The 14355-nt window shown below is 45.4% G+C and overlaps 1 protein-coding gene across 1 annotated transcript in view; it reads right to left on the reverse strand.

Moving 5' to 3' along the window:
• Nucleotides 1-6245: 6245 nt before the first annotated feature.
• Nucleotides 6246-14355, reverse strand: part of PSMD1 (proteasome 26S subunit, non-ATPase 1) — a 129336-nt gene continuing 121226 nt past the window's right edge. Inside the window, exons 23-25 of the mRNA XM_075004294.1 lie at nt 12081-12227; nt 7602-7757; nt 6246-6442 (exon numbers count right to left, since the gene is read on the reverse strand). Of these exons, the coding sequence (XP_074860395.1) occupies nt 7611-7757; nt 12081-12227 (294 nt within the window). The 3' untranslated portion in view covers nt 6246-6442; nt 7602-7610. The remainder of the gene's footprint in view (nt 6443-7601; nt 7758-12080; nt 12228-14355) is intronic.

Raw genomic sequence — 14355 nt, forward strand, 5'->3', positions numbered from 1 at the left:
CCGCTCTACACAAGGGCAGAAAGTTGATTCTGATATGTCGATTCTAGCTACGCTAATGGTGTAGCTAGAATTGTGTATCTGGGATCAATTTTGTTCCCTAGCGTAGGTCAGGCCTCAGACACCTCATCTCACCTTTTCCCAGCCAGAACCTCGTCTGTCAATTTCTTCTTGCATGAAGCACGCCACAACTCTGGTTCCTCCTATCTGAAAGGGACAGAGCTGATCCTTTATCCTTGTGTTTTTATTCAGACACTAGGATAGCAATGTTCTTTTAAAAGATACTCAAGAGGCCAAATAATCAAGGTCAGTAAGGTTTATTGCTCTAAGCCACAGAATAAAGAGAAAACATTCTATAGGATAATACCATCTCTGGGAAACAGACTTGTGTAGAATTTTTATCTTCTGGAATTTCCCTTGACCCATGCAACATTGACAGGCCTCAGATCTCACGCAGAAGTTGTTCCCAAGTTACATTTTAGCTGCTGGTATTTATTGTATGAGTTTAAACGTTATTCATTTCTTTACGTTCCTAAAATAAATCCATCAGTCTGCCTCCAGTTCCTTAACGTGTTGTTCCATTCGCAATCTTTGTTTTGGAGACGAGCGTTCCGAGTAAGGCCCACAAAGGTAACTTCTAGCCTTTGTAGAACAATGTAGAACAATCATTACGTGTTGTTCTCTTCCTTTGGGACATTCCAGTCCAAGCCTGTAAGAAAACTCCTGTCTCTTGGTAGGGTGAAGTACTTATATGTCCTTATTGTGACAGCTTTCTTATCTATTTAAGACAAAGTTTACTTTAATTAATGCAAGAGATTATGGGAAACTCAGCGCAAGTGAACAGAATTATAATAAAGGTTTTAGGCCAACTAAGGCTACGTAACTGCTGTGCTAGTTGTGCTTCATGCATAATCACGTATATGTCATACCGAGCCAGCATGCATTGATCGTTCATTTCTTTCTCAAAATAGTGCCCTTCTCCTTATCCTGTCCTGTGTGTCTCTATCTCCTCTCCACCCTTCCCATTCTTCCCTCAGGAACAAAACCGATTAAAGGTCTGGAATACATGCCCTGGGCAGGGACATTAAACAAGCCCCATTTTTTTCCAGTCTTCAGAAGAGCGGACCAAGAGGGGACATAGGAGCGTTCAAGTACATAAATGGCCATTACAAGGAGAAGAAAAATTGCTCATGCTGACCTCTGAGGGGCCATTCATAAAGACTCTTCCTTTGCAATTAGGAGTCTGACAACTGCTACTGAAGGCTCCACTAAAGAGCTTTCAGCGACTAATCGGAATCTAATAACTCATTCCCGTAACTTCTTGGAACAGGAGACTTAGAACTCCACCTTCAAGTCTCCTATAACTTTCCAAGAATGAGATCATCTGAGGCTTTTCAGTGTTGCAAGGGAAATTCCAGGAGACAATACTGTCTAAGGGAGGAGCGAGGTTACGGGATCAGGAAGAACATTTGCAATGAGAATTCTGTGAAGTGTGATCAGCTGATCTAGACCATCCCTGTACAAAAGACAACCAGAAGCGTTCAAGCAGGGAAACCAGGACGCAAAGTAGCTCACTGTGACCTGTTTTGTATGTACAGACTCAGCATAGAGCAAGATCAAGGGTCAACCCCTGTGGGAATGAGCAGGGACATTAATATTACAGGTTGAACCTCTCTAATCCGGCAACTTGGGACCTGACCAATGCCAAACATGAGAATTTGCCAGCCCACGGGAGGTCAATATTGTCTAGCAGCATTACCAACACATCCCCTGGTTCCTGGGCTCTTGGAAGACGTTTAGGGGTAAATTGCAGTACAGAACACTGACAGCCAGGACTGGTGGCTGGAAACAAACTTTATGGGACTGTGGGAAACTTGGCCACACCCATTGGTAGTTATCTGGCTAACTAAAATCATGCCAGGTTATGGATGTCGTTCTGGATTAGGGAGTTTTAACCTGTATAAACATCTACTCCAGGGATTCCCAACCTATGGGTCGGGACCCAAACATGGGTCGCCATTAGATTTGTTAAGGGTTGCCAGCTGGGCAGTTCTGAGCTGCATGTGGCTGTTAAAGAAGCCATTTGCAGTTTCTTAACACTGCTGCCTCAGGCAGGTATCTATCAATAGAGATAGCTGCTGGAAAGGGCAGTTCTCTCTATCACTAGAGATAGTTACCTTATGCCTAGGTGCTGAATGCTTAACACCTGAGTTAATTGGTTCTAACGACTGTTGCCTGCTGGGAGCAGGAGAGCTGGGAGAGCTACCCAGCCTAGCAACCTGGTGAAGAGGCTGCAGGAGGAGCGGGAGTGTTTAAGGCTGGGGGTGGTTTAGAGCTGGGGGTGGGGTCTAAGGCTGAGGGCAGTTTGGGGTGGCTTGGGTGGGTTTCGCCTGGGGACGGTTTGGGGCTGCTGGGGAGAGGGTCTAAGGCTCGGGGCAGGGATGGGGTGGTGGTGGTGGCTTGGGGCTATTTTGTGTTCAGCCCCTGGAACATTTAAAAATTTGCCATGTGGCCCACAGTGAGAAAATGTTTGGACCCCGCCCCCACCCAACGCATTACAAAGACTGCTTCCGTGTCTGATATTCGTAGCGATCCCAGGCAAGCCACTGAATAGTCTGGGGCAGTAATTTTTGCCCTGACCCCCTTCTTCCCCCTGCTTCTCTTCGACGTAGCTGATTTCTCAGTTTTCATTTTTTTTTGTTGGTGACCCCCTCCAGCCCCTGAGTGTGGGGTTTAAGGTGGGAGCAGTTTGAAGATGAGTCTTTTCCCCACCGCAACTCAGATCAAGGATAATAAACTATAATAAATAGTGTTATTTTATTAATGGATTTTTCCCTTTTTATGGAATAACTATTCATATATAAACATGAAAATAAATCATTTTGTTAGTCTTTAAAGTGTTACATTTCTGTGCTTTATTTTGCTGGAGTACAGACTAACACAGCTACCTCTCTGTTACATATAAACATGAGGGGGGCAGTTATATTCTTCCCTCAGGCACAAAAGTAGCTAGGTATGGCATTGCTCAGCCCCCCAAGCCCCTGTTTTTGAATTGCCTTGGGTCACCAAATCTTCCTGAGCAAACAAACAGTCATGTAGCACTTTAAACACTAACAGAATAATTTATTAGGTGATGAGTTTTTGTGGGACAGACCCACTTCTTCAGATCATAGCCTCACCAGCACAGACTCACTATATAAAGCACAAACGTCCAAAAATTGTTATCAGGGTTGACATATCAGAAAAATGGTTATCAAGGTTGGCAAATCAGAAGAGCAGAGGGACAGCGAAGTGTGTGGGGAAGTTTAGAGTTAGATAAAACATCAAAGTATGTAAAAAAGTCCTTATAATGGGCCAGGTAATTGCTGTCCCTGTTCAAACCACGTGTTAACATGTCGAATTTGAACACGAATGTTAGTTCTGAGTACTCCCCTCTGTAGACGGTTGTTAAAATCCCTTTTCAGTAGAACACAAACTTTCCGGTCTTTAACGGAATGGCCCACTTCACCAAAGCGCTGGCTGATGGGTTTGTGTATTTGCAGATTTTTGATGCCTGTTGTACGTCCATTTATTCTTTGTTGAAGAGTGTTTGCCTGATGTCTGATAGGGCAGCCGGGCTTTCCAGGTTTGTGGATTTTGGGAAGTAAATAGAATAATCCAGATGGTGTGTCTGAGTGAATAAGGTCCCGAGTAGAAGCAGGTAGTTCATTAAGTAGATAGTGCAGTTTCTTTTGGGATTCCAAATTGGTATCAGAATCACGGACGCATTCTCCTGTTCCTCAACTAATATCATATATGCCATCATGTGCCAACGACACCCACAGACCATGTATATAGGACAGACTGCAAACACTCTTTGACAAAGAATGAATAGACATAGAACTAGAACAGACATCAAAAATCTCCAAACATGGACAGTTCATCTGCAACAGGGTAACGCAGAATAGATTCACACTCCAGCTTGGCACAGATTGCGCAGGCAAACCCAAAGAAACAGACTGTAGCCCGGGGCATGAACACTTGATTTTGCAAGCCAGCAGTAGAGGGTTTCAATGGCAAATGCAAAGCCTCGTTAAGAGTAAAGAATAGATACGGGGCAGTGAATAATCCTATCAAGCTGCCTTCTGTGAAAGTCCTGTTCCTGCTGCTGTGCTGATCAGCATGGCATCACTCTCTGACTCCTCTCAGACGTCTTCAAAACCACAGCTGCCTCAAAGCACTTCCAAAGAATAACTCCTTTCCATTTCACAGACTGGATGACGGATGGGTAGAAAGATTGCCTAAAATGTACCCAATGCTCATCTGTGGGCAGTTGCTGATATGGGACGGAAGAATGGTCTTCTGGCTAAGGGAATGGAAATTAGGATATTGGGCTCTCTTCCTGAACTGCCACATACGGCCTGAATGCTCTTGAGAAAGTCACTATGCCTTCTGGTGCCTTAATTTTTGTATCTGTATAATGGAGGCAATACCTCCCTTTCTCATATGGATGAGGCTCAAGCCATTACAGGGAGGCAATACAGCACAATGCACGGGGCTACAGGAGACCTGAGTTCAATTCCTAGCTCTGTCACTGGCCTGCTGGGTGACCTTGAGCAAGTAACTGACACCGCTTTATGCCTCAGTTTCCACATCTGTATAATGGGTAAAGCGGCACTGACCTCCTTTCCAAAGTGCTTAGAGCGCTAAAGATGAAAGGCATTTGTGAGATGCTTTAGATACTTTGCAAGGATGCCTAATAAAAAAATACACAGCAGTAAAAACCATGCTACCCTTTCAGAGGCTCTCTCCCCTGAGCACTGAAGCGCCTCATTCTGCTGTTTACGCTCATGCCATTCCCTCCATTACACATTCAATAACTCAGTGTTAATCTTTTCCTTTATTTCTTGCGCCACGACATCTGTGCTCAGCTTTGGATTCGAACAGTTTGTGCAGGGATTCTCCCTTTGTTTCTGTTCTTCCATGTACAATAAGGTTTTACACAGACCCAGCGTAGACAATTTTTTTGTCAAGGTCCAAACTCCTTTGTTCAAGTACAGTCAAGGTCCAGACTCTAGGAAAAAAAACTATCCGCACTGCTTTAAGGAATGATGCTCATAGCCTTGCTGAATACTGATTAAATTTTTGATGAACAGATGCTACTTTTCTGCTCACTTTGACGGGTATATTTTACATGCCTCTACCAACTGCCACTTTAATCCTGCAGAAAAGATAGCTGACTGGTCTAGTAATGGAGGAATTAATAAACGTCTCACTGGAATAAATTATATACATGGAGGATTGGTCTTAAATATTTTACAGACCTTGCTACGATGCACAGGATTTTTTCCATTCAGTTCACCTGGGATGCACTGTACATAATAAAACCTTTGCCAGGTTTTAAGTGCCAGTTGTTACAAGGGACACTACACAGGAGTGTTTTACAGTTGGCCATGTCTGAGGTTCTCTGGCTTGACTGTACTGTAAGCCAATGTATTATAGGCATACGAACTGAAGCCTAGCAGTTCAGACAGTGAATAGTAGAGTTGCGTTCATGCTTTCTGAGTGAGGCAAATTCCATACTCCCAGCCATAAATACGTTTTTGACCAATGATACACTTTTCAAGGAGACCTTGCGTATCTGACTTCACCCCAACAAGCTCCAAGTGCACCTTCTGCTTCCTGGTTAAACCAGCCACATTTCCATATTGGGAGAAAGGAATCAAGGCAAACAAGACATAGTTGGCTGTGGTGCAAAGGAAAAGAAGGACATCTGGAAGCACCTTTTTTCCCCCAATGTGTGCGCTCAGGGCCTTTGTAGCAGACCAAGGAGACCAGCAGAGATTCACCACTGTACCTGGACGACCCTGGTGAAGATGACTGCCGTGCTTAAGTCAATGAGGGTCAACTTCGCAAACCCCTCTGGGAAGATGCTGGAGAACAGGGCAGAACAAACGAAATCAGATGAGTGCCAGGACCGAGTCAGCCTGGATTTACTGGCATCTCTTGGCCAAACCAAGTATTTTAAAAAGGGACAACTGTCCAAGGGTCATTTTTAAAAGCCATCCCTGTTTGATTGTACCATAGGTTAAAGCCTGCCAGCAGCATTGGATACAGTTGGGCACACCTACTATGGGAAACCCACTTAATACAGGAAGAGGAGGAAGTTAGAAGACAATCAGAACCTGTATGTTCCAGTGTCAGGAAGTTGACAAACCTCTCTCTCCTTTAAATAAAGTTTTCAAAACAAAAGCAGGTTTTCCACCAAGAGGTTTTAATATATTTATTTGAAAATGAAGTGTTGTCAAAGAGTACACTAAATAGCATAGACCTTTTCTGCACTCAAACCCCAGACCATCTTAGATCAGCATGGAGGTGATGCTGCATGCACTGAATGGTAGGTCTCCATAGGAATTTCCTTGCATGTGTTTTCAGTATCAAAGCATCTTCTTTATGGGAGCTGGACCTGGAGACAGAGATCGGAAAGACAAAAACATTAGCTGAGGCCACCTTCTGCCCATTCCCAAGAATCTCAAATTGGCTAAGATTATCTGGCTCTGGCACTGCGTCAGGCATGCCGGAGCATCATTCAGTTTTTGGCAAGAAACTAGGCACCCTGACTGATCAGCATTCCACATGAATTACTTCTGCTCTTACGGGACGTGTATTTTAACCCCGCGTTCAAAAACAAGGCAACTGGATTCCGATTCCCAGCAACAAATGGGCACGTCAGTTCAGCCATGTACGCGCCCCATGTTATTTATGAAGGAGCCTGCAGTAAATGCCTGGAGTATGTGAACTTCAGCTTGTTCCTTTTAGCTCAGGGATATGACCACAGAAGGCGAGTGTGGCTTGGGTCTCTATGCCCAATCATGAGCTGCTGGGACAACAAGGCTCAGGTCACGGAGAGCAACCCTTTCCCTGTCAACTAATGCTGCCATTGTGAAGCTGAATGCAACATGGGTGATGACTCCCAATCACAGAAAACACTTCCCTCTTCTCCGAAAAACTCAGCATGGTGTTCTCAGCAAACCTAGTGCACAGGGTCATGGTTCCCTCTCTTCTTCTCTATCCATGGGCAGAAAAAATTTGTTATGTGTACCCACGCAAGCGGGGATGTGCAGCACCATTAGAAACACACACTGCTGGCTGCGGGCGCTCTGCTAATCAGATGGGCGGCATCTGAATCTCTCCTGGGTGGCTGCCCAAGTGCTCAGCTTACAGGGAACCCTGCACAGGGTGCACATTACAAAGTCACTATAAACACTACGGTATAATTTTGCACAAGGGGGTAATCTCTACCCAAGACTGGCTGAGGTCTCCTTATGCCTTCACAGTCTGCTCTGGCCAGTCACATGAGGGTGGAGTCACGTAGTATACAACAGAGGCATCCGACTCCCTACCGGCCTACTGAAATGTATTACACACATAGGAGGATTTCAATGTCTACTGCTACCAATCTCCTAAAGAAATAAAAATCAGTGTAATGTACTTGTATCAGCACACAGGCACAAAAGCACACAAGGACCCCTGGAAAAAGAGAGAAAACATAAGAACGCAGGGCTTTCTGACAATGGAGTTTTTATTGCACCCATTGGCAGTGAAGCTAGAGAAGTGCATCATACCGTTGGGTCCTAATCATCAATGTACTCAAAAGGCTCTGGTGGTTCAGGTTCTTGCTCCTCTTCCTCAATCTTCGGGCCGTGGGCTGCCACCGGTTCCACCAGCTCCTCCGTATCTTCACTGGTGTCCTTCAGAATGATGATGCCCCCAATGGAAAGCTAGAAGCCAAGTGCAGGGAATGGGTTAGTGCCTAGAATCAGCGGGGGAGCTGAGTTAGTCTGTACCTTCAAAAACAACAAGAAGTCTGTGGCACCTTATAGAATAACAGATATTTTGGAGCACAAGCTTTCGAGGGCAAAGACCTGCTTCATCAGATGCATCCGACGAAGCAGGTCTTTGCCCATGAAAGCTTACGCTCCAAAATATCTAAACCTATAAGGAGCCACAGACTTCTCGTTAGTGCCTAGAGACATTTGAGAACACCTCTGTCTCCTGAAGGATTGTCCCTGACCTACGACAGAAAGTGCCCTGGGTTACAATCACCCCATCAGTGTGAATGCTCTACTCAAACAAGGGATCAGAACAGCTTGCTGTGTTCTGACACAATGAAAGCACAGTGTTCTCCCATCATATGTACTGTGTCATGCCACAAGGTTGGAGATAACATGTGAAAGGTACAGGAGGGGAGGGTGTAATGCATCAATTTATCAAAACATACTTGGAAGCTTTAGATTTTCTCAGATGTTTATGACCCAGATGGGAAGCTAGTAGGTTTAAAGTCATCGTGTTAATGAAAAACTCTGAATAGAGACATCCAGTCATTCCTACCTTAGCCTTGTAACAAGAAGAATGGAATAAGTGACAGTGACTATGGATCTATGCCCATGTCAATAGCATGTGCTCCTGCATGCACGGCATGGTACTGGATCTAAAAAGCCCTCCGTGGTTTGGTACCTTTCTACCACCTTGCAACGCCTTACTTTATAGGCACAACCACAGTGGCTGAGCTCACCGAGGTGCTTTTGATAGGGGACCCTAGATTGGCACATGAGGATTGAGGTCTGACTGGTGAAGGTTCCCTAACTGCCGCATTTGTTCCCTCTGTAAGAGCCGGAGTTTGCCAGATCACTGGAGTATGGTACAACACTGCCAGCCACACCTTTGGGAAAAGGGCCTCTATGGGAACACTGCCTTTTCTCCCCTGTTTAAGTGGGAGTTTGCTGTGTCTAGGTGCCACCCAGCCGGCGGCATTGCATATTAATGATATAAACGGCCATTCTAAGCTACCTCTATTCTACCCTTATCTCCCACGCAGCTCACTGGAAGAGGACATCTGGATCTGTGGATTTATGCAGTTATTATAATCCAGCCCTTTCCATGTGACTTTAAAAATCAACACACAAAATTGTTTCATGAGCTTCCGTCTGTGCAGGACAAAGCAGAGTCGGAGCTTGGCTTAAACCTACCCGAGAGGCCCACAAAATCAGAGCCACATTTGACTGAGATGCCCATTAGCAGAACCTCCCAAGACGAAAGAAGAATTACAAACATTACATCCAACGTCTGAAAGTCAGTGGCTGCCTGGGGAGGTACAGAAACATGGGCACTGTGTTGGGGGCCTGGCCGGAATATGAGCCTTGCCCATAGCTGAACTCCAGGGCATAATCGTCACCTCAAAGAGACCTTTCCTGCTGAGGCCCTCACCAGCAGAGTCTGGATTTTAACGTTTCTGTGACACAGCTGGGAAGCCATCTTGGTTCAACCGCTCCATCATGGCAAGAGATACACTGCTCCATTCTTTCAGCAAACCATCCACACCCAGAGCCAGGTGATGAACCAGTATGCTGCTCACAGATTAGTTCTGTTCTGGGGGTGGCTTGGTTTAAGCAAGGCCTCCTACTGAGGCTTCAGGCCAATGCTGTCCTTAAGGCTCCACTGCTGTCTGATAACGCACCAAGCTGGGCTGCAGCAGTTCTTGCTGCATGCTTCCCTCCTGAAAGGCAGCCATGTCTTTACTGCCCTGCTGTCTCGGGCCCGGGGTCTCATTTCCAGGAGCAGACAACGCACACACCTTCGCATGTGTCAGCTCAGTTTAGGGCTGGTGATGGTGTGCGCAGGAACACTTCACGTGCAGGACTGAGCTTGCCCAGGGCTAGGCAGCTGCTACAGTGAGGTCAGTAAGTCAACTGAGCCACCCACTTCTCTTCGAGTGCTGGGAAAGACCCACCCTTCAGAGCTGTGCTAAAGAAGTTGCTCTCCAAGTGGATGGTGTTCTCACACAGTTTGCACGAGCTGACGAAATACCAGTAAACGCAAGCTAAGTAAGAACATGAACCCATTTTCTGGAAAGGAGAATGCATTTCCTGGGAGCACATTCTTGCACGATTACACATCAGGAGACCCCAGGTTCATCCACCTCTTGCACAGATACAAAAGCCAGCTGAGTTTTACTTGGTGTTCGTAGTATGACAATGTGTTCGTTAGCCTTCCAGCGTACCACAGCCCATCACAAAATAGACGGCTATTACTAACAGGTCTTTTCGATCTCCCCTTTGTTCCAAAAGAGGCCTTTCTCCTCGCGTATTAACAAGGGACCAAGATTTTGAGGTCAGGTGCAGTGGAAAAATGCATTTAATTCAGTAAAAACACCAATGTGCACACAACCCACTGCACAGTAATAAAATCCCAGCACAAGCAATCACGAATATCATGGCGTTGACAACGAATCTGTAAGACAGAGCCATACGAAGATCGAAACTCAAGTGAGCACAACATACAAGAAAGAGCTTCAAGTCCCTTAAACGCATCTGAGAACCACCCTACAAAACATGGCTGCTGCTGGTGGAATGCACGTTCTCCCAGCTCTGACCTCAGGGACGACAGCTGGGAGCACAGACCACTGCCTTCTGTTCTAAGTAGAGTGCAGGCTGCTAGCACTGCTAAAATGGCCCTTCCAGGTCCAGCAGCTTGGGAGGAGATGACTGGAAGTGCACATCAGCCCCTGGACAAGGAGCATGAGTGAGTGCTACAAGGCCCTATGCTACATTTTCCATGAGGTTCCCCACTGGCATCCTTAACCATAACCAGTAGCCATTTCCCACCACTACAAAAAAGCAACAGGACTGCAGTGACCTTCTGTGCATCATGGCAGGGCACATTTCTTTTCTCCCAAGCCACCGCTGCCCTGGAGTGCCTAGGCCAGTCTCAAACAGCTCCACTGGTGCAGCTTCCACAACTCCCTCAGAGCAGCTTTTCCTGTTCAAAGTGAAAGTTTTTGTGGCAGCAGTGGGGGCCCCTGACTGCCTGTTTTTCCCCAGTTAAGGAGAAAAAACGCTCCCTACTCGCTGTTTACACCACAGTTTCAGCATCTGTACACTGTTATCTAGACTGAACACACTCTCGTCTCTGAATATTTCAGCACAAATCTTCATTCTCAAACCTTTCACCAGTATTGCTCACAAGGGAACACTCCAATCTGGCCATCTTTTCACCTTGGCACCTATGCAGGAGTGGCAAGACAGAAGGCATCTGTAGGTCAGCCCTAAATGTACAGTGACTATACAAGTTTTGGATTTAGGCTTCAGTTTGCAATGATTTCAAATGATTATGCAGTTTGAGGATGGGTCCATTCCCATGTTCCTATGAGATGTCTATTCGGTGTCAATGCAACAGCTGCATTCAACACTCTTTGTCCTATACGGAGTTCACAAATAATACCTGAGAAGACAAAACGGGATCTTCAACACACATGTGAAATGGGCTCTTGTACGGTTGCTGGACCTGGTGTACTAAAAAGCCTTCAAGTCACAAGCTACAGAAATTCGTGAACAGATACCTGAGGTACACTTTGCATAAAATGGCAAGACTTCGTCACAAACAAGGAGCTTTGGAATTGAGCAGGACAAGAACCACGTGATGTTCAGATCAAGAGAAGAAAGTGGGGATGGGTACGCCACACTCTCAGAAAACCATCATCCAGCAGAGTCCGTCAGGCTCTCACATAGAACCCACAAGGAAAGACGACCTCGGACAATGAGAAGATCTGCTAAGACTGAAGGACAACTGGGATGCTCCTGGGGTCAGCTAGTTTTGTCCCGAGACAGAGTGAAGTGGAGGAGACTTGTAGATGACCTTTGCACCACTCAGAGTACGAGGGTTTCAGTCAAGTCAATGAGAGTATCTGATCAGTTTCTGAGTGACAGAAAACTAGCCACACTCACTGAGCCAAACAGCCACATGCGGCTTGTGGCTAGCGTGTTGGACATCATGGGAGTAAGAGAACGTAATGAAACAGCATTGGGACATTATATGGCCCTTGAGAAGCACTGCCTTCCAACACCACCACATGCCTGAAACAAGGGGAGAAGAGGAGAGAGGGGACATAAAAAAGGGAGATGGTGATGTCATCTGGCCTCTATAATACAATACAGACACTAGCTGTTATAGTTTTAATTCTCAGGAGCCACAAAGCTGTCACGTCTGCCAGGAACTCTGAGTGTGAGAACATGGTGTCAGGCTTGCATAGAGCAGGCTGCACTTACTGGTTTAAAAGGCTGATATCGGCAACTCTCAGTCATGGTGAGGACTTTCAGCTGAGCAGGCATCACTCTGGCTGGGTTATCCAGCAGCTGGAAGTTGGGTTCAGGCTCCTTTTTCTTTTCTTTCTCATCCTTCTTCTCAGTCTCATCCTACAAAACACAAGAAAACCATGTGGTGTAACTACAGCCTTCAACCCTCACACATTTGAGGCTGGGGTCAAACGTGCTACTTGACCCCTACAGCACAAGCAGTAAGTCAAAAGCTTGTTTAAGGGACATTCTTCTTAGATGAAGGAGTCAATTGGGCTAGTTCCCTATCACAATGCACAGTGAATGCTTACGTTAAGCCAAGGCAACTGAGTTCCCCAGAGCAGAACACCATTGTAACTGTAATCCAGATTCCAGGAGCTTGCAATGGCCAGAAAATCTCAAGTTTTCACTTCCAGTGGAACTCAGACTTTTGTTGACGACTTAATCAGGCTTCATGTTACAACCTGGCACATACGAGAGGCGGAGGTCTGACAACAACCAGGTACTTACAGAAAGCAGCTGCTTAAGGTTCAGAACAGACACTTCTTATTACAGCAGAATGCACCCTCTCAGGCACCAGGTTCATTAACAACAGCCAATTACTTAGAAGGACTCCAGCAACTCTCAGAAGAGCTGTACTAGAAAATGGAGCACCAGAGATGCATCCAGGACCCGCAGGCCAAAGCTGAAACCTTAAGTTAGCTCAAACACAGCAGGGAGCAGCAGTCTCTGTCCTACTGCTGTTCTTTGTCAGACCATTCACCATGTCTGCTTATGCTTTTCAGGCAGCTGACACAGACACTTTAAACTGTAGAGCTCTTTGGAGGACAGCTCATTTGCCTGTCACATTTTGCTTAGTATATCAAGCTGTTACAATGCAATGACTGTTATTGTTATCACTGTGCAGTAAAAAGGTCAAGAAACACAGAAGTTAAAAGATCCCAGCAGTCACTTTAACTTATCTATGTTGTACACACCCAACTTGCATTGATTTCTCAGGCTGTATAGGCCAATGCAGCACTATGAATGCTTTGCAAGTTGTACCCTCTGCTGTGAGCACAAAATCTCTCCACACTCATTTGGTTGTAGGAACATTTTAAGTGTGCCAACTTCATGTTCCACTATTGTTTTTCCACATGTAACTACTATTTTGTTTTCAATTAAACAGAGTAAAAAAGCGGCCCCTACTTCATAACTTCGGCCAAGCACCCATAGCCTTTAATGTGACATCTCATTAAGGTGAATGAGGCAAAATGAAACCCAAGCTCAGCAGTTGCTACTGTTTTACCCGCAAGGAGTTTCTGCAAAGCTGGGTTAACTGAACATCTGTTATTTTTACAGCACCCAACCTGTGCGAGGGTGAGGGGAGGTATTTGGAAATGGAAAACCATGGAATTTGAAGATTACAGAATTCACACACATTTGGGAAATGCTGCCATGTTTCACCCTACAAATTCAGAATCTACAATTGTTCCTGACACCTAAGGTGTTTTCACATCGCAATGTTAAACCAGATTTTGGAGGAGTCTTTTGCTGACTTTCAGTATGACCCAGTTTCCTGCTCACAGACTATTTCAGCAGCAGTGACTGCACGTTGAGATATCTCAGATTCATGATTTTTCTTCAGGCTACGTGAAGAATATGAGCTGTCTGAATATTCTCTGAATCAGTTGCAATCACTTATAATCCAACTAGTCCATCGACTGTCCCACAAGCTTTCTCCTGGAGATACTCCCCAGTGAGTTCTACTCGAATATAAAGTTTCAAGTTCTCAGACCAAATCCCCAGCTGATGGTAAAGCAGCAGAGCGCCAAGGAAGTGACTGTAATTATTGTAAATGACACCAGCGGAGGACTGTGCACTAAAGCTGAACTACTACTGGAGTCAGGGTTACACACTGCAAAAATAAAATCCAGCAACAGCTCACAATGGAGAAAGTATTTTTACCCCCGCTGGTAGATCAGCACGTGACAATTATAGCTAAAAAGATGAATATTTTCAGAATGAAACAAAGCTGTGAAACAGGGTTAGAACTGAACTAGTCTGAGAAACGCACCTATAGCAGCCACTGCCCATCTTACTACAAGAAAGATGGTTAAAGTCATCAGTGATACAAAAAACCAGGAATTTGATTCAGAGGGTAGCTGTGTGAGTCCGTAGCTTCACAAAAACAAGCAGTCCTATAGCACCTTAGAGACTAACAAATGTATTAGCTTTTGTGGGTAAAACCCCCACTTCATCTGAAAGC

Source organism: Carettochelys insculpta, chromosome 10 (genome assembly GCF_033958435.1).
Source record: "Carettochelys insculpta isolate YL-2023 chromosome 10, ASM3395843v1, whole genome shotgun sequence".
NCBI lineage: Eukaryota > Metazoa > Chordata > Testudines > Carettochelyidae > Carettochelys > Carettochelys insculpta.